Below are 25,043 nucleotides of genomic sequence, written 5' to 3'. Positions count from 1 at the left end.
TTTCACTAGTACTAACCTTTACACTTTCTAGAGCGTACACAGCACTGTACACTGTAACATACAATAAATGGGCCATGCACAGATTTTGCAAAAAGAAAGTCTATCCAAACTCTTTTCCTGACTCATAAAATGATCTGCCAACAGAAGAAGAAGATGAAGGTCCACCCATTGAAATAGAACCACAACTTTACCCGCCAACTGAGTACATCACCTACTGCCCAGGCTGTAGAGAAATACCCCCATCATAATACTGATTGAAAAGACCTTCAGCGTCATTCCGGAATAATGGTCTTAAGCTCCAGAAACGGTAGCCTGACCATGCTCCAGAGTAGAAGAATGAACAAGTACTGAGTCGCCTCTTAAGACCAGACTCCTGGAGCTGAGGATGGAAGGCACCGAGCCCCCCAACCCGACAGCCCGGGATTATTGGTGGCCATGAGCTATACCAGCAAATACCGAGGCATGCCTTTGAAAAGAGAAATCTCACCGAGCCACCAAATCATACAGAGCAATGATTGAGGATCCTACCAAATAATTGAAGCCCTGAGATACCGGGAACCACCGGAACAAAAGCGACTGCTGTAGCATTATAATGGGAAAGCAAGCTGAAATTCCCAGTGGAGTCAGCAATATGGATCCTAGAACCTGTACAGAATCCCATACTCTTGGTCATGGTGACCGAAGAAGAATGCAAACCTGAGACTGTGACCCATCGCCCTAGTCTCTGGGAAGAAACACATTTCTCTCCTATATGAATAAAAACATCTCCCCGATATACCTATAAATAGTACGGGAGAAAAGAGCGCTGTGCAAATTCAAAGATTCACATCCAAAGAACTGAAGAAAAGAAACCACCCTTTTCGTGTCAGTCAAATGGCCCGACTGGAAGACATCCGATTCAAGCAGTCAGTCAAGAAGAAATTAGGTGAATCGCCTAGTAGCGCCAAAACGGTACCACTGCCCACATTTTCTAAAATGTTCGTGAAGCCTTGGGTAGGCGAAATGGCATGTGTCAAAACCGAAAGCGCTGCTCCAAGAGAGGCAAGCAAACCTAGTGCAGATTCGGAGTCCATAGTGAAAATGTAAATATTCTCCCAATTTTTCTGCAGAAATGTGTAACCCTGAGAAACTAATTCAGCAGAATGGGATCCAGCCTGCCCAATGCCCCCGTCTTGGGCACCATGCAGTAAATGGAACAACGTCCCTTAGTTCCTGAAGAACTACAAGAATTGCCCTGAGGACCAGTAACACTTAAAAGGGAAACACAAAACATAGAGACTCCAAGAACGAACTGGAAGCCTGAGGAGGATGCAAAGTTGCAAGCATCCTGAAAAATGTTCACAGCCCCCTGACCTGACATTATAGCGTCTTCTCCCTCATGAGAAAGCCTGAAGAGTCATTGGAAGAAGTCAAGATTCCCTCAGAATGAAGTGCAGAAGGTCAGGGAACGGCAGGATGAGAACTGTAGGATCTGTAAGAAGAAATAAATTCTCCTAGGAAAAATCAAGTTTTGCAATGTAAATAGGAGTATATTGGAACCATGAAAACAGTACTAACTCCATGCAACGTGAGCAAAATACGTATGTCCTTAAAGTGAATACGTACTAGATGCAATCAAGATGGAAAACAACAGCATCCGAACAGGTATCAGACAAAGCTCACATTGCTAATGAAAGCTTCAGGGATGAGGCTAACTGCCACATAGCATGTGCTTCTCCGCGGGTTTGATAGAATAGGTAACTGGCTCCTAGTTAGAAGGAGCTGCATAGCCCTTCCTTCTGGTCGGGGGGTCCGTCTAGCACATGCCATGAGAGGATGGTGACAGCGTGATAAGCATGGAAATCTGAAGTCCAGGCCCTCTCAGAAATAGAGAAAGAGTCCTGGCCACAGGAAGATGCGAAGTGTCATTATGCCCATAGAGACAGCCCGAACTTGGAAACTGTTAGTACTACCTTTAGACATATATATCCTATGCCACTACTAGACACATGCAGCACAGTACAGAGGCCCAAATAAGGACAGTTACCAACAGACAAAGGCTCAATCTGCAGGGACCCCAAGAAAGACAATGAGATACCCGTGTGAAATATAGGGCACTATCTTGCTGCTGATCTCACTGTGCAGTGAGTTGCCATATGTCGGCTCAGTCCAGAGAAAAAACCGAGACCGGGTGACCTAGCACAGGTCAGAGTCTGTCTTGTAATCCCCTTGAGTGCTAACCCCAGAGTCCGATTAAACTAGCAGCTTCCTCAAGGGAATACAGCAGGAACACAGACATAGACATATAAATCTGCCCAAGCTTGTCCCAAAGCTGGTGAAACACGTACAACTTGTCTGAACCGGAAAGGAGAGAAGCCGTGGCATACCCTGACCAAAATCAGCTGTAAATAAACTACCGGAACGCTGCAGCACTCCTGCCATCGCCGGAGACCCAAGCGCACGCCTGATTCTCGCCCACATGTGACCGCTGCATCAACTCTCCTAGAAACATAGTTGGATTCAAGCTCCACAAAATTTACCCTGCTGTGGCCTGCATAGAAAGAAAATCAGACTCGAGGAATAACCAGAAGAATGGTGCGGTGCTTCCCACAGTGCCGGAAAAAATCACAATCAGTTCCACATGGCCGTGACAAACACCGACGAAAGAGAGACTCAGAATAAACAGGACTATTACTGCTGCACTGAAACCCAACAAGGAGAACAAGTGCGAGCATGAAATCGCACCGCTACTGCTGCGCTGTAACCAACAAGGAAACCAAGTGGTTGCATGCAAAGGGCGAGAAAGTCCCGGCTCCCTCAACGGATTTCTAGTCATAAAACTTTGCCTCAATAAAATATCCATTCCTTAAACGTATGTTGACCGAACCCACAGTACTAAGACTCCCAAACAGAACCTGAAGTTCAAACAACAGTAAAAAAAAACACATACATACTCACAAGCTTGTTGTTAGGGCCGGTTGAAGCCAGTTAGAGCTGGATGTGCAGCACTAAGAATGTAGCAACTGTGGTCTCCTTTTTTTTTTTTAAACAGAGAAGGGAAAGAAGAAAAAAATCGAGACCCAGTCAGACCCTCTAGCAATGGAGGGAGGGTGAGGCAGGGACCTGGGGGGGGGGGGCTAGGTGTAACCCCTAAAGCCGGCACCGTTCAGCCGGACACCCCTGTCTTACTGAAGAGAAAATCTCAACAGGAGAATTAGCATTGTCAGCTCACTGAAGAGAAACCTCAACAGAAGAAACAGAATGGCAGTCTCACTGAAGAGAAACCTCAACAGGAGAAAATAAAGTCCAGTTACAGCCAGAATCCAGGAGCTATTCGAATAGCAACCATCACCTGCTGGGAGATAGAGCATACTGGAGATACAGGAGGAGTGCCAACCAATAGGACCACCTGTTAATCAGTTTCTCTATCTCCGCCTGCTGGTAGATGTGTGTTATCCCATTGGTCTCTGATTCATCTGCTGCTGTTGCCAAGGAAGAGCTGGTTGAGCTGATGCCTCTGTACCCAGAGGTTGTGAGATCAAATTCCAGTGCGGTTCCTTGTTACCCTGGGCAAGTTACTTATTTCTACAGTGTTCACCGCTTTGAAATGCCAAAGTGACAAAAATGCGGTATACAAATCCCCATCCCTTTTCTCCTTAGATGAAATAGCACCTTTAAAGTAACTGTCCTTTAGTTGTTCACTCTCTTTTTCGGTGGCATTCTCCTTCACGTAAGTTACAGTCTACAGACAGTTTGCGATTGGAAATTCCAGCTTTGGTAATTGTGAAACTTACTGACAACCATAAATCTATGTTGTCGGTTCAGGGTCTGACATTATGGAATGCCTTATCGTTGTCACTGCATAATTGACTATGCTTTGTCAATTTAGAAAAGGAGTAAAAACTGTGTTGTTTGAACGCGCTTTTGGTGTTAGCCATGTGTTAGTATGAGGTTTTGCAATTTTGCTTCAGCCTGTGGGTTGTACTTGCATTGAACTATTTTCTTGAAGATATATTATGTGATTGTGTATAGATGCTTAGGTTTTTTATCTTGGTTTTTATTGCATTTTTGTTGTGTTTTTTTGTTTCTTTTGTATGTTATTTGTTGATTTTGTATGTTTGTATTATTCCCCACCTATATTTGTAGATAAGCGGGTTATAAATAATTTTAAATAAAGGTAGGGAAAACAATGGTAAAAGATAACAGATGGTTTCATGGAGGATTATCTTTACTCAGAAGGCAATTAAAAAGGGCAGAAAGGATTTGGAAAAAGAGAAGAACTAAATCAGCTTTGGGTCATTGTAAGAATATTCAAGGTATTTATAATAAGGTGAAAAAGGACTATTTCATATGGAAAATAAAAAATATTGTATCAGCTTTAAAAGAAGGGAAATCAAATATTAGGAATAAAGTTGGTCTAAGAGCAGAGGATTTAGCAGATTTTTTTTTCTCTAAAGTTTCATTTTTACATGCAGATGGAGGAATTTATTCTGCAACGTACAATATTGATGATTCAAGCAAAGCAGGAATTGAAGAAAATAATGTTAGCCTAGGGAAATCAAGGTTGTCAATTTTTCTAATACCTTCTTTGATGAATTTAGAAAATGTTTTGGGGTAAAATACATATTACTGTAAGTTAGATCCTATTCCATCTCAATGGCTCTCAAGCTCCAGACACAAATTACTAGCTTTAGCTTTAAATATGGAATGCAATAGTCTGAATAATGGGGATGTGCCAGTTTGTTAGAAACAAGCAATAGTTAAACCCATTTAAAGAATAATAATTTAGATTTGTTAAATCCAGCAAGCTATAGATCAGTTTCTAATCTTTGTTTTCTGACAAAACTAAATGAAAGGATAGTTTTGGAACAGTTACTATCTTATATTGAAATCCAAGACAAGTTGGATTTCAAAACATGCATAATACTGAGGCAGTATTGGCTGGTTTATTAACCCCCCTCTTTTACGAACACATAGTGCGGGTTTTAGCAGCAGCAGTAATTGCTCCGATGCTCATAGAATTCCTATGAGTGTTGGAGCAGTTGCTGCCTTCGCTAAAACCCATGCTATGCGTTTGTAAAAGAGGGGGTAAGTGAAGTACTTTCTATTTTAGATAGTGGGAACTTTGCAATAGTAGTGTCATTATATTTGAGTTCTGCTTTTAATCTGGTTGATCATAAGCTTTTTTTTTTTTTAATATCTTTATTCATTTTAATGCCAAAAATAAGTGCAACATATTTTACAGACATTTTACACTTTAACAACACTTAACTTCTATCAAACTATATTTATGACAAATACATATATCATCCCCCCCTTTATACATATCCAACAATTGCACTCTAATTAAAAGTATTTCCCCACCCACCCTGGACGTGTATGATCAAAGGGCAAAATCAACAATCACTCCTTACAGAATTCTGTCAATGGCTCCCAAACATCCATAAATTTCTAATAATGTCCCTGTTGTATGGCCATCATAAACTCCATTTTAAAAATGTGGAATAGAGATTCCCACCGGAAAGTATAATTTAACCGATCCCAGTTTTTCCAATTCCTCAAAATAAGTTGTATGGCAACCCCTGTGATAATACAGAGAAGTTTATTATTATGGGAAGATATTTGGTTTTTGGCCATTAACGTGTCAAATAGCACGGTATTTTACATCAATGCCACTGGATTTTCCAATAATTTATTCACTTGATCCCAAATGAATCTCCAAAATTTAAGTATCAATGGACAATAGAACAGTAAATGATCCAATGTCCCTACCTCGAGATGACGGTGCCAGCATTTATTAGACTTAGAACTGTCCAATTTTTGTAAACGAACAGGGGTCCAAAAAGCTCTATGTAACAAGAAAAACCATGTTTGTCTCATAGATGCAGATGCCGTACTTCTCATCCTTCAAGTCCAAATTTGTGGCCATTGAGAAGCAGAATCTGCTGCTTTATCTCAATGCTTCAAATGTCATGAAGACCAGTCTTTGGTTTTTTATTCAAAAATTCAGATATTAATTTATACCACTGAGTGGCCTGATGTCCCAGGAAATCTGTCTGGAAGCATAGGACTGGCAAGCTATACTGATTTTTTAGATTTCACCAATCTAAATGGCTTGTTTCAACTACAACCACTTATAATTTTGAGACTTTGAAATACCAAAAGATTGTTGCAGTCGTGAAAAATCAAGCATTTTCCCATTTGAAATAACATCATCTAGTGCAGGGGTGCCCAACACGTCGATCGCGATGAACCAGTAGCTCAGGAAGGCAACGTGAGTCGATCGCAGAGCCCATCCCGGGCTCCGTGATAGACTCGTGTTGCCATCCTGATCTACCGGGCCTAACAGTCTTCCTCTCCCCGACGTCAAAGACGCCGACACCGGGCATCCACTTTAGGCTGTTTTTGTCATTTCGGGGGGGGGGGTGGGGGGGTGGGGGAGGAGAGCGTGGCAGCAGCAGCAGCAGCCTGAAAAAGAAATCATCTTGGCCGGGGTCGGTGTCATGCTCCGGAGCTTCTACAGCCTTCCTATCTCCCTCTCCCTTCTACCTGCTTCCGGCCACACCCCCTGCTCCGCGGCTCTCTTCGGCAACTTAGCAGCAGCGATCGACACAAGCTTCTGACGTCGGGGCCTACCCTCTGCGAGTCCCGCTTGTTTCAACTTCCTTTTTCCACAAAGGCGGGACTCGTAGAGGGAAGGCCTCGATGTCGGCAGCTTGTCTTGATCACCGCTGCTGACGAGTTGCTGAAAAGAGCCGCGGAGCAGGGGGGTGTTGCTAGGTGCAGGTAGAAGGGAGAGGGCCAGATGCAGGACTCGTGGGTGAGGGAGGAGAAGAGAGAGAGAAAGAGAGAGGGGAGGGAAACAAAAGGAAATATTTCATACTGGGCTGGGCCGGAGTGGAGGGAGGGTGGAAAGATTATGGCTACAGGGTGCAGTAACAAAGGAAAAGGGGGGAAAGCTGAAAATGGAGATAGTGACACAAAGAAGAGAAAGGGTAAGCAGGACCTACTGAATAAGGATAGAGATACAGAGGGGACATGAAGAGGAGGTGAAATAGAGACATAGAAGTAATGCTGAAAAAGTGTGTGGGGGGGAGATAAAGACATTGAAAGGGCAAATGGTGAACATGGGGTAAAGACAAGGACAGAGACAAATGAAGATTCTGAAAAAGTGGTGAGATAGGGATATAGGTGAGATGGACACAAAGAAGAGTGATGCTGGAAAATAGGTGGAATGGTAATTCTGACAGACACAGAAGGGAAATGCTGGATCAAGGAGAGATTGGGCTCAGGCTGGATGGAATGAGGAGAAATGCATTGTTTTCCCGGAACTTCCTCTCCTACGTCAGAATTGACATCAGGGAGCGGAATGCTGGTCAGCGTGACGCTTCTGCAGGGAAAGCTTGGGACGGCGGTGGCTTGGGGGCTGTTACCCGATGGCGGTGGCAGCAAACCGAGTGGCTTGGGGGAAGGCACGGAGACAGAAAGAAGGGGGAACAGGGAAACAGAAAGAAAAAGTTGGGGGAGAGAATGAGGTCTGGAGGAGAGGAAACATACAGGAGGCTGAAAGAAAGGAAGAAAGATTGGATGCACAGTCAGAAGAAGAAAGTGCAACCAGAGACTCATGAAATCACCAAACAGCAAAGGTAGGAAAAATGATTTTATTTTCAATTTAGTGATCAAAATGTGTCTGTTTTGAGAATTTATATCTGCTGTCTATATTTTGCACTATGGCTCCCTTTTACTAAACCGCAATAGCGTTTTTTGGCGCAGGGAGCCTATGAGCATTGAGAGCAGCGCGAGGCATTCAGCGTAACTCCCTGTGCTAAAACCTACTATTGTGGTTTAGTAAAAAGGGAGGGGGTGTATTTGTCTATTTTTGTATTTTATTACTGAGGTGACATTGCATAGAGTCATCTGCCATGACCTCTTTGAAAAAACCCGGGATATGAATAATTAACATTTTCTCTGCCTTTCAGTGTGCTTTGTGTTTTTTTTTTTATTTTATTGTTGGTAGATCATTTTGACTTAGTGATTATAAAAGTAGCTCGCAAGCCCATAAAGTGTGGGCACCCCTGATCTAGTGTATGTTTGTCTGCCTTTATCCAATGCTTCCAGATGATCTTAAACTCACCAATTTGAATCTTGGAGTTCAGCCAAAGGGACTGACATGTATAGGTGTTAAATTATTAATAAATTTTAATGTCTGCCATGTGTCTAATAAAATTCTATTGTCCTTATACAGCCTAGGTAACTTGATACTTAAGAAGTGACCCAATCTCAATGGAGACAGGAGTTGCCATTCCAACTATAACCAGTCTGGAAGATTTTCCATGAGCTTGGGGAGGATTCAATACATACCCTGACGCATTATATAGGCTTGATGGTATCTATAAAAATTGGAAAAATTTACTCCACCCGCTGCAATTGGTTTTTGTAAAGATACTAAAGAAACTCTCGCAGTTTTACACAGCCAAATAAATTTAGTAAGAATACTATTTAATTTTTTGTAAAAGGACCCCTGGAAAAACACTGGTAACATGCCCATTTGATAGCAAACCATAGACAAAATCATCATCTTAACCGTATGAATTCTCCCCTACCAAGACAAATGCAATGGGTTCCATTGCTCACACATTTCTGTGACCTACAGCAGTAAAGATTTTTCATTTACTTTCATCGTCTCTTCCAACGTTTTTTGTATCCAAATACCTAAATATTTTATACCCTCTTCCTTCCAAAGAAATGGGAATGTGTCAAATAATCCTTCTGGACAATGTAGAAGAAGAACCTCCGATTTACTCCAGTTTATTTTATAGCCAGAAAACTTGCCAAATCGGTCAATCAAATCCAGTAAATGCGGAATGGAAGTTTCAGGATTCCTCAAATGAAGCAAAATATCATCTGCATATGCAGAGACTTTATATTCCTGACCTGCATAAGAAATACCCTGTATCTTCTCTGCCTGTTGAATAGCCAATAGCAAGGGTTCCAGTACCATGTCAAAAAGCAAAGGAGATAACGGACACCCTTGTCTAACTCCCCTCTCCAGACGAAAACATTCTGAAAAAGTGTTATTAATATATAATCTGGCAGAAGGGGAACTACACAAGGTTTGAATCATTTGTACAAATCCGGAACCAATACCAAACCAATCCATTGCTTGATACATGAGGTCCACTCTACACGATCAAAGGCCTTCTCTGCATCCAAGGATACAGAGAAGGCTGGATCATCCATGGCTTTTGTTAAATTTAACATGTGAAAAGCTAGTCTTGTGTTGTTTAAAGAATGTCTTTGAGCAATGAACCCCGTTTGGTGCATACCAATAATATAAGGGAGAGCCTTGGCCAAGCGTAAAGCCAATAACTTAGCCAGAAGTTTTCCATCTACATTAATCAAAGAAATAGGTCTATAATTTGAAACCAGCATAGGCTCTTTATTTGGCTTCGGTAAAACTATAGCTAAAGATTCTACCATAGTACCTGTAATACAACCTTTAGTTAGTTGAGCCTAATAAAAAATTTAATAGATGAGGTAAAAGGGAAATTTGAAATGATTTATAAAACTCTACAGTGAACCCATCACCACCTAAGGCAGCAAGGCAATAACATTACTAATTCATGATGGACTTCTTGTAGAGACTTCAGATACAACTTTTTAATTCTCCCTTCATGAACCTTATTAAACACAAAAATAATTCAAACACTGAATGATTTTTTTTTAACCAGAAAGACATCTATTGCAAAGAGGAAAACCATTAGAACATTAATGGGCATGCTGTGATTGACATGGAGAGTAAGGTTTGATACACTTCTCTTCCTAAGGACTTTACATTTCCAAAAGACATCTCGTAATCGTGGTTATTGCAGTTTTCCAGACCTGCCATATCTGAGATGGCTGAAATGCTGATTCCACTTACTCAGACACAGTAAGACCTGGATAACCGCAATGATGATGACACCAACTGCAGAAACCTAACAGAACATACCTTAATCCCATGGGCATGGTAACAGTAAGTATGTGATTTAAATGTCTAAACAAATATGGAGACAAAGGAGTTTCATATTAACATTAGACTTGACTTTGAACCATGGCATCATGAGATAGATGCAAACAAAATGAACAGTACGCTTTCTTTCTTATTCCTTACCTGTCTGCAAATCCTGCACCATGAATAGGTGAGAATTGTGTGCTGGTAGCCAGGGACTGGTGAGTCTAGCTCCTTCAGTATTATCTGTACACAGCCATTTCCATGGACAAAGCGACGGATGTGGTGTACCATGGGGGTTTCACAAAACATACTGGGGCATTGATAGGAAGGCCTTCAAAAACAATAACAAACAATAACAAAAACAACATGAGAACCATTAAACTAGAAGTATAGAATAGCTTTATGTCTTGAAATTTCAGAAATCAAAAATGCATAGTCTAGGATGGATCTTATTTTTGAAGTTCTTTTCTTACCCCATAATTTTGTTCATATATATATGAAGAAACTTTCAGGCTACAACAAAGAAAAATGGGGAGACCCAAAGATCCACAGTGAAAACAATCCACTGATGAAAACAAGAACAAAAAACTGCAGATGTTCTGGAGATAATTTATTATATACTGACATATAAAAACATGAAAATTCAATAAGAAAAGTACAATAATAAAAAATACAGTGATAAAAATCCAACCAGACCCTACACGGTCTGTGTTTTGGCGAACACGCCTTCCTCAGTGGTCCAATGGTTTGCAAATTCACATATAAAGAATTGGACTGAAAACAGGTTCAAACAATTTTTATTGATGCAAGTAACAGCAAATACAACAGCAAATACAACAACAGCAGTGTTGTGCACCTCAAGGGTGCACAACACTGACAATAATGCCTCGTATACAATATAACAAGCAGTTACAGAAGAAGAGTAACAAAAACCATACTCCACCCCCCCTGTCCTAATCTACATAGAGCAAGCGAGACCAGTGGGGGGTGGAAAGGCACTCTGAGGCCCTGGATTCTGATGAGCCCCGAAGATGCCACACCACCTCCTCCCCCCACAAATCAATCCGTAACTAAGTGCCTAAAACCATTCAATACCCCCCACCTCCCCTCCTCAACCCCCCTCCCTCTCCCCCCCTGTGATACTCTCTACCCCGCCCCACCAGTACTTACCATTACTCTCCCATCCCTACAAACTGAGCGCCCTGGTTAGGACACCCATCTTAAAACCTAACTGCGACCCTTGGGATGCAAGGATTACAGATATGGCTCCCAGATAGTCAAGAACATCATCTTTCGCTTCCTAGCCCCTCCGGCATCTCGCATCTCCCAGATGGCCAACTTATTCAACTGGTTCTGCTAATACCAAATGCCAGAGGGTCAGGGACCGTCCAGCACTGAAGAATACATTTCCGGGCCAGTACGTTCATCTTCCTACACAGAGCCCGATGCCCCCTAGGCAAATGGCCAAAAGTCTCTGGCAAATCTAAGACAAAGTAGGCCGGATTACTGCGCAAGGCTCTCCCAATTAACCCTGATATGTAAGAGAGTATTCGCCTTCAGAAGCGCTGGATAATGGGGCAGGACCAAAAGGCATGTCCCAAAGTGTGTCCCCCCGTCCCACATTTTTTTTTTTTTTTTAATTTATAAATTTATTCATTTGTTACAACTTATAATAATTCCATGAAAAAGAATAATCAAGGAAATACATCAAAATAAAAGAAAATCTAATTCAAGTCCACATTATATGAGGGCTGCTTGTTCTATTGGCATCACCAAATCATAAGAATAGATTAACAGGAAATAAATTATTCAATAATCTTCAGATCAGGCAAAAGAAAGAACTTCTATATTTCACTCAACCTCAATCTCTGTATTAGTTTCAGGTAAAATATTTACTTTGTTTTTATCTTGAAGAAAATTCTCTAAATGAGCTGGATCTACAAAAACATATCTAACATTTTGATAAGTCACCAAACATTTGCATGGGAATTTAGGGAAAAAGGAAGCTCCTACACCCAAGACTCGAGTCTTGAGTTGTAGGAATTGTTTCCTCCTGTATTGTGTTTGTTTGGAGACATCTGGAAAGATGTTTATCTGTTGACCACAAAACAGGGCATTCTTATTTATAAAATATAATTTAAGAATGTCTTGTTTTTCTATGTCAGTTTTGAAAGTGACCAACAGTGTTGCTCTTTTGGCTATAAAATCCTTCGATGATTCCAAGAATTGAGAAATATTTAAACTGTCAGGAGACACTAATTGATCCTTATCCCCCTCTTCTGAAACCACTTTTACTCCACTAGGAATATAATAAAGATTATCTGGTATGAAAGATTCTATCTTAGTATAGGAAAGTATATCCTTTAAATACATTTTTAATAACTCCAAATGAAAAAGGTAATGAGATATAGGAAAATTCAGAAATCTGAGGTTCCTGGATCTCATAGCTTTTTCCATTTTTTCCATCTGTAAGTATAATAAAGTATTATCCTTAACATTAGAAACTGCACAAGATTGCATTACAGAAACAGATGCTTCCATTTTATCAATTTTTTTCTCAATTAAGGCCAATTGAGCATCATGATCAGTCACTTTACTTGTTATCTCAGAGGAAAATTGACATAATTTTACTACTGTCCCTTGTAATGCATTCTCAATTCTGTTCACAACTGTCCAGACATCTTGAAGAGTAACCACTTTATTGCCCAACTCGGGCCTATTAACAGGTCCAGTAGGCATAGAAACAGGAGATACAGATAACGATTGTTTCCCCTTTATTATGCTTTTGGCATCCAGTTCAAGTTCAAATGAGTGTAGAGGAGATGAATCCGAGTCTACTATGGAAACAGAATCATCTTTCTCTAAGGAAAATTGAACAGGTTGAGGTGGAGGCGTGGGTTCCCCAGATGAGAGAGAGACAGATTGGGTCTGTAAATCAGGCTTACCTTCCAACACTGTTACAGGAATATGGCATAAATGACGATCCATTGGACCTAAATTTGTAGTAGAAATAATCTTTGCCTTTCGTTTGCCCATAACTTGTCAAATCTGCTCCCTACTCCTCCTGGGCTCCGAAGGGGCTCAAAAGGGGCATGTCCTACCCCTTTGGCCACGCCCCTTCGGACACACGGCCACGGACTCGCGTCCGCGGGCCGCGTTCCGTGGCTCACAGCTGGTTTTAATCCTGGGAGCGAGGACCTCTTCTCCCGATGGCAGATGCTGGGTGGTGGCTGCAGGGGTGCCTGAGTGAAGTGAGATTTCGGCAACAGCTTCAGTCAGCCCTCTTTTCTCCGCGGCTCACAGCAGGTTTTAATCCTGGGAGCGAGGACCTCTCCTTCCGATGGCAGATGCCGGGTGGTGGCTGCAGGGGTGCCTGAGTGAAGGGAGATGTCGGCAACAGCTTCAGTCAGCCCTCTTTTCTCCGCGGCTCACAGCTGGTTTTAATCCTGGGAGCGAGGACCTCTCCTCCCGATGGCAGATGCCGGGTGATGGCTGCAGGGGTGCCTGAGTGAAGGGAGATGTCGGCAACAGCTTCAGTCAGCCCTCTTTTCTCCGCGGCTCACAGCTGGTTTTAATCCTGGGAGCGAGGACCTCTCCTCCCGATGGCAGATGCCGGGTTGTGGCTGCAGGGGTGCCTGAGTGAAGGGAGATGTCGGCAACAGCTTCAGTCAGCCCTCCCCCGTCCCACATTTATGACACAGCGGGGTAAGGAGATCTCCACTGTAATACAACTGTGTACGAGTGTAATAAGTGCGTAAGGTCACCCTATAATGCGTTTCGCGCAACCAAGCACACGGGGTTACCCCAGGCATTGCCCTCAAGTTTCGGGCTATGTCCCAGTGTCCCAAATTGATCTGCAAGTCCCCCTCCCATTTATTCCGAATGATTTGGTAGTCCTTGGCTGGTTGTAACTCTTGCAAACTAGCATGAATGTTAGACACCGAGAGGGACTCCCCCTCCTCCCGAGCAAACAACTCCCGCAGCCTGGCCCCCAGATGCTTGCACAATTATGCTCTGTCGAGGGATCCCATATAATGCTCCACTCGATGACACGCGAACTGCGCACCCCTGGTCTCCCCCACCTTAACCAGCAAATCTGCACAGGTCAACAGCTCCCCATCAACCCCCAAAATATGTTCTAAACTCGTGACTCCTTTCTCTCCCCAAGACAGATACTCCCTGGATTCCCTCCCCAGAGGAAAGGCCGGATTACCCCGCAATGGCAAGAGATCAGTGACCGTTGGCTCCCCTCCCAGGGCTTGTACTAGCCAACGCCTGGCCGATTGCAATGTGCTAAATAGTACACTAGGTCGGATAGAAGAGGGCAATGCCCTCCTGGGATAGTATATTGTCTTTAAACATGTGAGCAAAGAATGCAGCAGACAAGCTGAAGTACTTTTCTCATTGAATTTTCATGTTTTTATATGTCAGTGTATAATAAATTATCTCCAGAATATCTGTATCCGAAACTTTCAGGCTAAATATCAGTTAAATTGGTGAACATTTACTGATAGCTCAACAACACTAATATTCTAAAGGCAACAAAAAGTAATAATTCTGCAGTTCTATTGCATAACCAGCCATTTATTTTTATCCATTTATGTTTACCTGTTTACTGTACATTACACATCCCACACCCACATCTTATGAATGTTGACTCTCTTTACAGTTCCTTGATTTGAGCGTCAATATATGCCATATATGTTATCACGCTGACACCATTGCTCTTAAAAGGTATGTTTTAAATGTAACACTTTACAATCCTTTGTTTCTCTGAAATCATTCCAATTGTTTATTACATTTATTTGTGAAATAAATAAGAGTTGACATATCTGTACCCCACTGTTGGCACTTATACATATATATTAGTTTGCTGTATAGGATGTACTTGTTATTGCTGTAATTATATGTACTGTATTTGTATTTATACACACACACATATATACCTATATATAACAATTTTATTAGTGCATCACTGAGAAGTCTTTTATGCTTTATTTAGTTTTACTGATCTGTTTCTAATATTTACTATATAGTTATTCTATTTATTTGTATGATCCCATGAAGGTTGATGGACTCCTGATAAAGGCATCATCACCAAAACATGGCTGTCGAGTCCTTTCAGTAAAGTGTATCATCTTAAACTCTTCTTTTGTTGTACCTTACTCCTCCCTCTTCTACTGCTATACTCGTATATCTGTAAGGTTTGAATAATTCCTCTGCTTTTCCATTTCAAGTACTCTGGGCCATTTCCTTTAAGGGTCATGAAGATAAGACAGTGTTTTAAATTTAACCTTGTATTATAATAGTAGCCAGTCATATGGTCACATCACTTACGACCTTTTAGTCTTGCTGCAGCATTTTGAACCAAATGGAGCTACAAATCCTGTAGCCACACCAGTATATAGTGCATTACAGTAATCCAAACATTAAAGCATCCAATGACAGTCTCATAGGGAAATGTGGGGGGTGAGAAACAAGAGAGATGGATGGGTGATCAGAGGTGGACAAAGCAGTATAATTTTATAGTTTATAAGGTTGCTAGGAAATCCATATCTTTGTTAAATCCTGTTTAGTGGAATGAAGAAATATTTTGATAGTACTTAAAAGATCTGGGTTTCCTATCACATTATAAAACAGAAATTATACTGCTGAGTACCCTCCTCTGAACACCTATCCATCATTTCAAGTTTTCTTAAAATCTGATATCCTGCTTATCCAAGCTTCTACGCGATATACAAACATAAAAATATAAAATCGGGGCTACTTGGAATTTGATGCACAGACATACTTGAACCACAGACATACTTGAAAGCACAGTTACTTACCGTAACAGGTGTTATCTAGGGACAGCAGGCAGTTATTCTCACATATGGGTGATGTCATCCACAGAACCCGGATGCGGACAGCCTCGCAAGCATACTTGCTTATAGAAACGTAGAAGTTTCGAGTCAGCCGCACCGCACATGTGCGAGTGCCTTCCCGCCCAGCGCAGGGCGAGTCTCTTCAGTTCAGATAGCTAGCAGAGAAGCCAACCAGGGGAGATGGGTGGGTTGTGAGAATAGTTGCCTGCTGTCACTGGATAACACCTGTTACGGTAAGTAACTGTACTTTATCCCAGGACAAGCAGGCAGCCTATTCTCAAATATGGGTGACCTCCAAGCTAACCAGAATGGGATGGTGGGAGCGTTGACAACTTAGGAGAATAAATTTTGTAATACCCTCTGGCCAAAATGGCCATCCCGTCAGGAGAAAACATCCAAACAATAGTGAGAGGTGAAAGTATGAACCGAGGACCAGGTAGCAGCTTTGAAAATTTCCTTAATAGGTGTAGATCTAAGGAAAGCTACTGAAGCTGCAATTGCTCTGACTTTGTGGGCTGTGACTCGACTCTGTAGTTGTAATTCAGCCTGGGAATAGCAGAAAGATATACAAGCAGCCATCCAGTTGGAAATGGTACGCTTAGAGATTGGATGTTCCAACTTATTTGGATCAAAGGAGATAAAAGTTAAGGAGCAGTTCTGTGTGGTTTGGTGCGTTCCAGTAGAAGGCCAAAGCACGTTTACAGTCCAGAGTATGAAGAGCTGATTCTCCAGGGTGAGAATGAGGCCTTGGAAAAAACACCGGAAGAACAACGGATTGGTTGAGATGAAATTCTGAAACCACTTTAGGTAGGAATTTAGGATGAGTACGAAGGACCACCTTGTCATGATGGAACACAGTGAAAGGTGGGTCAGCAACTAAAGCTTGCAGCTCACTTCTTCGAGCAGAAGTGAGGACAATGAGAAACACCACTTTCCAAGTGAGGTACTTTAGATGAGCCGTAGTCATTGGTTCAAATGGAGGCTTCAACAATCGAACAAGACCAACATTGAGATCCTACTACGTGCACTAAACGAATTTGGACCTCTGTATCTTCCTGGTCGGGATCAGATGACCAATGGATAGATTTTAGGGAATGACATGGTGGCTGTTACCCGCGACTAGCCGCAGGTAACCTGCCATAACGGTGGAGGGTGAAAAAGTGCTCACTGCGGGCACGGGGACAAGGCCCTGTGGAACGGTGAATGGCCTTGCCCCGCAGTTAAGGGAGGGAACGCGCGCGGTCACCGATCACGTGTGGCCCCTTCCCTCCTTCCTACCTACCGTATCTATCTTCCTCCCTCCCCCTTACCTTTGCGGCTCATTAGTAAAGTAACTCGCTGAAGCCAGCCGAGCCTACCTGAAGTCGCGTGTGTGTGGGCGGAAGCTTCTCCTCTGATGTGCTAATATTTAGTGTGCGCTAAAACGGCTAGCATGCCTTAGTAAAAAGATTCCTTAGTAAATGAGGTTAAATGTTTTATAAACTGCTTTTCTTATCATCTTAAAAAATGTGTGCCCATTGAATATTTTAAAACCTTCATCAGTTAAATATTTAATAATGAATTTAAGAGAGATTTGAAACCAGCTGTCTTACCTGAAACAATACCTTTCTAAGAATACTCCAAGTGTGAGGTCATTCTTTCCATAAAACTCCATAGTAACAATCCTAAAGCAGAAAAACCAAAGGATTTTTTTTTAATTTTTGAACATTATTGAAAAGTAATGCAATTTGATTATTCATGGAGATACTGATGAAAGCACAGAAGGCTTCAAACGATGAAAGCAACAAGTCAAAGCAGAGCGTCGTGAATACAGAAAATATGAAACAATATCCACTCCGTTCCCCATCCAGAACACCAAAAGTATACCCAACAGATCTCTCATGTTTCTCATTTTGTGTTCTGATTACTACCCTCTGGTATCTTATCAATCAGTTTCTAATCCAGTTCATCACTTTGGGTCCTAACTTCAGCCTGACAAGTATATTCAAGAGCCTCCTATAAAGAACCATGTAAAAGGCTTTCATGAAAACCAAGTCGATTATATGTAGTGCATGTTCTCAATCCAGTTCTCTGGTCGCCTAGTGAAGAAATTCAATCAAATTCGTTTGACAGGATTTCCCTACTACCTCAATCTCAAAGTACTTTTCAACTTTCTGCTATGACATGATGTTGGTTTTTTATTTGTAATATAATTGTTATTGACCTTTTCCACCACACAAATATAATACTGTAAGATAACACAGAATCATTTCATACTGTACAATTTCACAACTTGAGATTCTTTTTCTATGGAGCCTGCAATAAATCTAATTAGTGTAAGAATTTTGTTAACTCCCTTGATATGATGCCGAGAGAGAATTACACAGAAAAGCCTTCACAAAGCCTGCCTGCCAAAGCTGGATTAAAAGCCTAAGGGCAAAATGATAAAAGGCTAAAGAGCAATACCATCTCATTACAGATCAATTTTGGAAGATTTTAAATGAAGAGATGAATGTATACTGAATTCTTACCTTAACATATCACAGCACTGTATGTGACCAGACAGGCAGCAGCAGGACTGCAAATTCATAAGGTAAGAGACATTTCCTATGTCTACAGAGAGAAATTTGGAGAACTCTAAGGAGCTCAGGGCCAAAGAAACATTTTCCTCTTTGAATGCCCCTTAATTATACCCACTAATGTTAGGATGAAGAGACAGTGAATGCTATCTACATGTTACAGCACCAGAGGACTAAGCTTCTTTCCTCCATAGCACACAAAATACGATGGATGTCTTTAAAAAACAATCATCAATATAGGTTTACTCATGACAAAAAAGAAATCCCTTGAATCCCTTACCACGGGCTAACACAGGCACTTGGAGCATTGCTGGACTGGGTAGAGGAGCTGCTAAAGAGAACACACAGCTTCTGGTGATTAACAGGGCTCAAACAGTCTACCTATAAAAGAAAGTATACCTAGAGTTAACAGAGGATAAAATTTGACAAACTGCAAAGCATAAAAAAAATGAAGCAAATCACCCTTTTTATAATCTTAGATTTTTCTTCTTGCTTTGTTTGACAATAAAGATACATTTTATTAAATAATAAGGAAATAGCGACTTAAGGCTGGCTCTCTCAGTGTTCAAGAGGCCCAAACTCCCATAATGCACCACAGGTGGTGATGGTCCTTAGCACATAGCTGGAAGACTGTCAGTCAAAAAAAGGCTGCTGATAACGAGGGGTAGAATCACTAAAGGGCTTGCTAACACTGCCCTAAGCAGGCTTACCATTAGCCCATTCTGCATATGAACTGGCCTAAAGAATAATAAGTTAGCCCAATAAATACTCAACAGATGCATCCTCTCAGCACCCATAACTTTCCTACTACCCTCAAGACACTAAGGCCCAGACTCTGCAAAGTGCGTCCCAATTTTAGGTAGCTGTAGGCGTCCTACAGTTGTCTAATCAGCCAATCGGGATGCACTTTTTTTTTTTTTTTTAAATCTCCCCAGGCAGGCCGCCTATATTGAAGGCGCCTATGGAAGACTAGGAAGGCCCGCAAGATCACCTAAGCTCACCTAAGGCTAGGCGGTAGCCTTAGGCGAACCTAAGCTTCTCCCTAGTAGAGCGGGAGATGCTTACAATATAGGCCAGCAAAATGCTGGCCTACATTGTAAGTAGACGCAGCTGCTATACTTATCGCGGCGATAGGTATAGCGGCCACGGCCGTCTGGGTCCCCCTCTCCAACAGGAGGGTGCCCAAACCCTCCTGCCAGAGGACGCTCCCCAACACAACCCGCAAACACCGCAAATCACGCAAGAACAAACTCGGCAACAGAAACATAAAAAAGCTACCACACTCTGAAATCCCTACAGCAAACAATTACGAAAACATTAAGGGATACTACCTAAACACCCGCTCCGTGAGAAACAAAGCCCACATATTAAACGATTGGATACTACAAACAAAACCTGATCTCCTGTTTCTGACAGAAACATGGATGATCTCTGACACCGACACTATCATGAAAGAAATCCTACCTCTGGGATACAAAATTATCCCACTATCAAGAAAATGGAAAAAAGGAGGAGGACTAGCGATCATCTTAAAAGATCACTTTGACTACACCAAGACCGATTCCAAATCCTCAGACAACCTTGAAATACTAACTTGCAAAATCACTAACGCACAGTTAGAAGAATCATTAATCACTACTCTATTCTATATCCCACCCAAAAAATGGTCAAGTGCAAAAGAGGAATTCGCTGAATTCCTTACCTTATCTAACCTAAAAGGTACATACAACTTACTTCTGGGAGACATAAACACTCACCTAGAACAAAAGACAAAACCAGAAACAACAGAAATCACCAACCTCCTAAAGTCACTGGACTTTCCAAACCCAGACACAGAAATAACCCACGAAAAAGGTCACAAACTAGACTTAATCACCTTCTCCCACAAAGAAATTATAGCCCCCATAATACAATACCACTCCAGACCCTGGGAAAAATGTATCTGGTCAGACCACTACATTGGCAAGTTCAATCTACACTGGCTAAAAAAGAATACACAACAAAAAAACAAAAACACCAACACGAACAAAATTACCAGTCGAGGCATCATCAACCAAACCGAATTTTGGACCCACTACGAGTTACAGCCCATAATCAATGAAACTCATGACTTCCCCACAAAATGGGAAACTTACAGCAAAGAACTCTTAGACCAAATAGCACCATATAAAACATACAAAAAGAAAAATAGACCACCAAATGAATGGTTTGACTGTGAACTCCTAACCACCAAACAGGAACTAAGAAAATTAGAGAGAATCTGGCAAAAAACAAACAACGAGTCAGACAAGTCAAACTGGAAACAAAAAATGATAATATACAAAAACATGATCAAAGAAAAACGCACTAAACATTATGCAAAAAAAATTGGTACTTCAAAAGTAAACAGCAAAGAATTATTCAAACTAGTAAAAACTATAACCGACACAACACAAATATTAAAAAAGGACACTGAGCCCACTCCATCGGCTCAAACCCTAGCCAACTACTTCCAAAATAAAATCACTGAATTAAATGTAACTCTACCCACATCCACAACAGATGCCCTTCAATTCCTGGAACCTCATGACCAAGACACCAGAGTAGATATGATATGGGACCACCTCGAACACCCAAACTGGCAGCAGTTCCTAAATCTATTTAACAAATACACCAAATCCAACTGCCTACTCGATGCATGTCCCCCTAAAATCATGTCAGTTGCCCCTCTAGAATTTAAAAAGGAACTTTTTGCATGGCTAACATCTGCTCTTGCAAACGGAACATTAAATAAAAAAATGGGACACATACTAATCACACCAATCCCCAAAGACCAGAAAGCGTCCTCGGCTCTTACATCCAATTACAGACCCATAGCAAGCATTCCCCTCTTCACAAAGATACAGGAAGGATTGGTCAACCTCCAACTAGTCAACTACCTGGACAAATTCAACCTCCTTAGCGAACACCAATCAGGATTCAGAAAAGGATACAACACAGAAACTGTCCTAGCCTCCTTACTGAATCACCTTTATGATCTCTTTAGCAAAGGCAAAAGCGCACTGATCCTACAATTAGACCTCAGCAGCGCATTTGACCTGGTAGATCACGAAATCATGCTACGGTGCCTTGAAGCAATGGGAATCACAGGAAAGGCAAAGAAATGGTTCCAAGAATTCCTGACAAACAGATCCTACCAGGTAATCAGCAATGGAAACTTCTCCAAACCATGGAAAAACCCATCAGGCGTGCCTCAAGGTTCCCCCCTATCACCCACTCTTTTTAATATCTATATCGCCTCCCTAGGTCACCTACTACAAAAACTAAATTTAATACACTACATTTACGCGGACGACATATCCATCCTTATACCCTTAAACGACATCACAAAAGAAATTGTAGATAACCTCTCAACCACAATGACCGAAATCAATAAATGGACCACTAAATTCAAACTAAAACTAAACGCAGAAAAAACAAAAGTCTTCCTGGCTAGTCCTAATGACACTATTACGATAACATCGCTAAAAATAAACAACCACGAATACCCAATTTCCAAAAACATAAAAATACTGGGTATCACTCTTGACACTCACCTAACTATGACCGACCACACAAATTCACTAGTGAAAAAATGCTTTTACACGCTATGGAAACTAAGAACCATAAAAAAATACTTCGACCCTACATCATTCAGGCTCCTGGTACAGGCACTGACCCTATCCCTCCTCGACTACTGCAATATCATCTACCTGGGCATCCCACAAAAGACAATAAAAAAACTGAAATTAATACAAAACACCGCCGTCCGCCTAATTTTCGGTCTAAGAAAAAACGACCACATCAGCCCCTACTATAAAAAGCTGCATTGGCTTCCAATAGAAGCGAGAATTCTTTTCAAATTTGCTTGCACCTGTTACAAGCAAGCCTGGGGACTAGCACCATCATACCTACAAACTCACTTCAGCCTACACAACCCCACTAGAACGACCAGAAATAAAAACATCTTTGCTTACCCAAAGATTACAGGCTGCAGATACAAATCCTTCTTGGACAGAACCTTTAAGTTCCAAGCGAACAGACAACAAATTTGGCTGAAAAACCACATAAACGAACCCAATACGACTTATAGTGCATTCCGCAAATCGATCAAAACCGCCCTATTCGCAAAATTCATTGACTAAAACAGCCCCCTCCCTCACTAGGACTCCCCTCCCCAACAAACGCCCTTCTCTTTCTCAAGAAGCCCCTCTTTTTCTGATCTCCTCTACCCTTAGGACTCCATCTGATGGATGTCCTAAATCTCTCAGATACTCTTTGCCCATAGATCTCCAATTTAACACGCAAGTTTCCCATCCAGACTATCGTACTGCATTAAGACTCCTTGTACGGTATTATATTTAGACTTTTATATGCTATTGTATTTAGACTCACTGTATTCTATACTATTGTATTTAGACTGTATTATATGTTATTGTATTTAGACTCACTATATTGTATCGTAAGTCGATCTATGACACCGTATTGTATTAAGATTTTTGCTATTCGCTGAATGTCCAGCCTTCTTATAATGTAAACCGCCTAGAAGTCGCCTGACTATGGCGGTATAGAAAAATAAAGTTATTATTATTATTATTATTATTATTTATTATTATTATTATAACACCCCTCACCTGATTGCCACCCCTCCACCGGACCCCCCGCCCCCGAGCTATCACCCCCCTCCGTACCTTCCCCCCACTATCCTTTAATCGTTAGCCGGATGGACAGGTTTTCCTACCGTCCGGCCGGCAAGCCCTCCTAGTCGAAATGAGGAGGGCCCTCCCCTTTCCATCCCAACCCCAATAAGCCTAAGGCCTGATTGGCCCAGGCTCCTAGAACCTGGGCCCCTTAAAGCCTGGGCCAATCAGGCCTTAGACTTATCAGGTCCGTATATCCCTGCCTATCCCCAATAAGTCTAATGGCAAAATGATAAAAGGCTAAAGAGCAACACCACCTCATTACAGATCAATTTTGGAAGATTTTAAATGAAGAGATGAATGTATACTGAATTCATACCTTAATATATTACAGCACTGTATGTGACCAGACAGGCAGCAGCAGGACTGCAAATACATAAGGTAAGAGACATTTCCTATGTCTACAGAGAGAAATTTGGAGAACTTTAAGGAGCTCAGGGCCAAAGAAACATTTTCCTCTTTGAATGCTCCTTAATTATACCCACTAATGTTAGGATGAAGAGACAAGAATGCTATCTACAAGTTACAGCACCAGAGGACTAAGCTTCTTTCCTCCATAGCACACAAAATAGGACGGGTGTTTTTGAAAAACAAACATCAATATAGGTTTACTCATGAGAAAAAAACATTTGCCCTTAGGCTTATCGGGCCGCCTCATTTCGACAAGGTGGGCCTGCCAGCCGGTAGGAAAACCCATCTGGCCAGCCAACGATTAAAGGTTAATGAGGAGGAAGGTCCAGAGTGGAGGGGTGTTAGCACGGGGGGTGGTGGTGCGCGGAGGGGGTGCATTCTCCAGCAGGAGGGGTTGGGCACCCTCCTGCCGGTGATCGGGGTGTTGGTTGACCTTCCGGCAGGAGGGGGGCCAGGCTGCCGCAGCCGCTATACCTATTGCGGCAGGGAGATCCCTTGCCGCGATAAGTGTAGCGTCCGCGTCTACACTAGCCTATTTCTGTAACCGGCGTCTGCAACATGGACGTCAGTTACAGAATCAGGTTTATTGTAGGCCCAATTTGTATAGGATGCTCCTCCTGGACGTCATATATAGAATCCGGGCCTAAGGGAGTAATTTTATAAATTCATTTTTGCACTTAAGTGGCATAAAAGAATGCATGTTGACATGATGGCATGTACTTTGTTGGTAGGTGTGCACAAGAGCAGATTTTGAGAACATGAGACACAGTTTCACAAATAAATTCACAGATTATTTAAAAAAAATAAAAAGCTAATTTACGTACTAGTTAAATAATCTAGACATAGACATTAGAACTACTGTCAAGAAAATGTAAATGTTCATTCTTGCAATATAGGTGTAATTTCTGCTACTAATGCTAGTATTTTATAAAGATATATAGGTACCTATGTAGGTATATATAGGAAGTCACCAGATTCCCTCAACACTCTCTCACAGAGTCACCTTAAATCCTGAAGTTCAGAGTAGAAAGGTTGTTGCTCAGTCAAAGTTGAATAGGGAGGGCATGGTTCAGACAGCCAGATTAAAAACTCTGCAGCATCTCTACATCTGCCGCTATAGCCTTTTCTCCTTCCACTTGGAATGGAGAGCACAATCGTCCAAGTACGGGGGCACATGTCAACCTGTTCTTTGGAGATAAGCGGCCCATTCCTAGTTTTCCTGGCGAGTTAAATACCACGATATCCAGATGCTGTAGGTCCCACCAGCTACTACTGTCTTTCATGGAGACCAACAAGGAAACTTCAAAACAACATTGGGCAGAAGTACAGCAAAATGAAGCATCCACATTAAAACCATCTTAACTGTCCTCATAGCACCAGAACCAAAAAGCAGGTCTCCAAAATCTCATTGCAGACCTTCAACCAGCACCAAACTGTAATTGGATGGTCTGGGACAATCCTTCATGATTCTAGGCATCCTAGACTCTCCCCAAAAACTTGCCTTTGAAAGGGAACTTGC

At 41.8% G+C, this 25,043-nt stretch overlaps 1 protein-coding gene across 8 annotated transcripts in view; it reads right to left on the bottom strand.

Moving 5' to 3' along the window:
* Window positions 1–25,043, bottom strand: part of PIKFYVE (phosphoinositide kinase, FYVE-type zinc finger containing) — a 936,520-nt gene that overhangs the window by 366,999 nt on the left and 544,478 nt on the right. For all 8 annotated transcript variants that reach the window (XM_033947121.1, XM_033947126.1, XM_033947127.1 and 5 more), the window contains 3 exons: window positions 18,676–18,776; window positions 17,430–17,501; window positions 10,133–10,304 (listed from right to left, as the gene is read on the bottom strand). In XM_033947121.1, coding sequence (XP_033803012.1) covers window positions 10,133–10,304; window positions 17,430–17,501; window positions 18,676–18,776 — 345 coding nt within the window. The remainder of the gene's footprint in view (window positions 1–10,132; window positions 10,305–17,429; window positions 17,502–18,675; window positions 18,777–25,043) is intronic.

This window comes from Geotrypetes seraphini, chromosome 5, assembly GCF_902459505.1.
Source record: "Geotrypetes seraphini chromosome 5, aGeoSer1.1, whole genome shotgun sequence".
Classification (NCBI taxonomy): domain Eukaryota; kingdom Metazoa; phylum Chordata; class Amphibia; order Gymnophiona; family Dermophiidae; genus Geotrypetes; species Geotrypetes seraphini.
The sequence above is the reverse complement of the archived record's forward strand: the minus strand, read 5'-3'. Positions and strand labels throughout refer to the sequence as shown.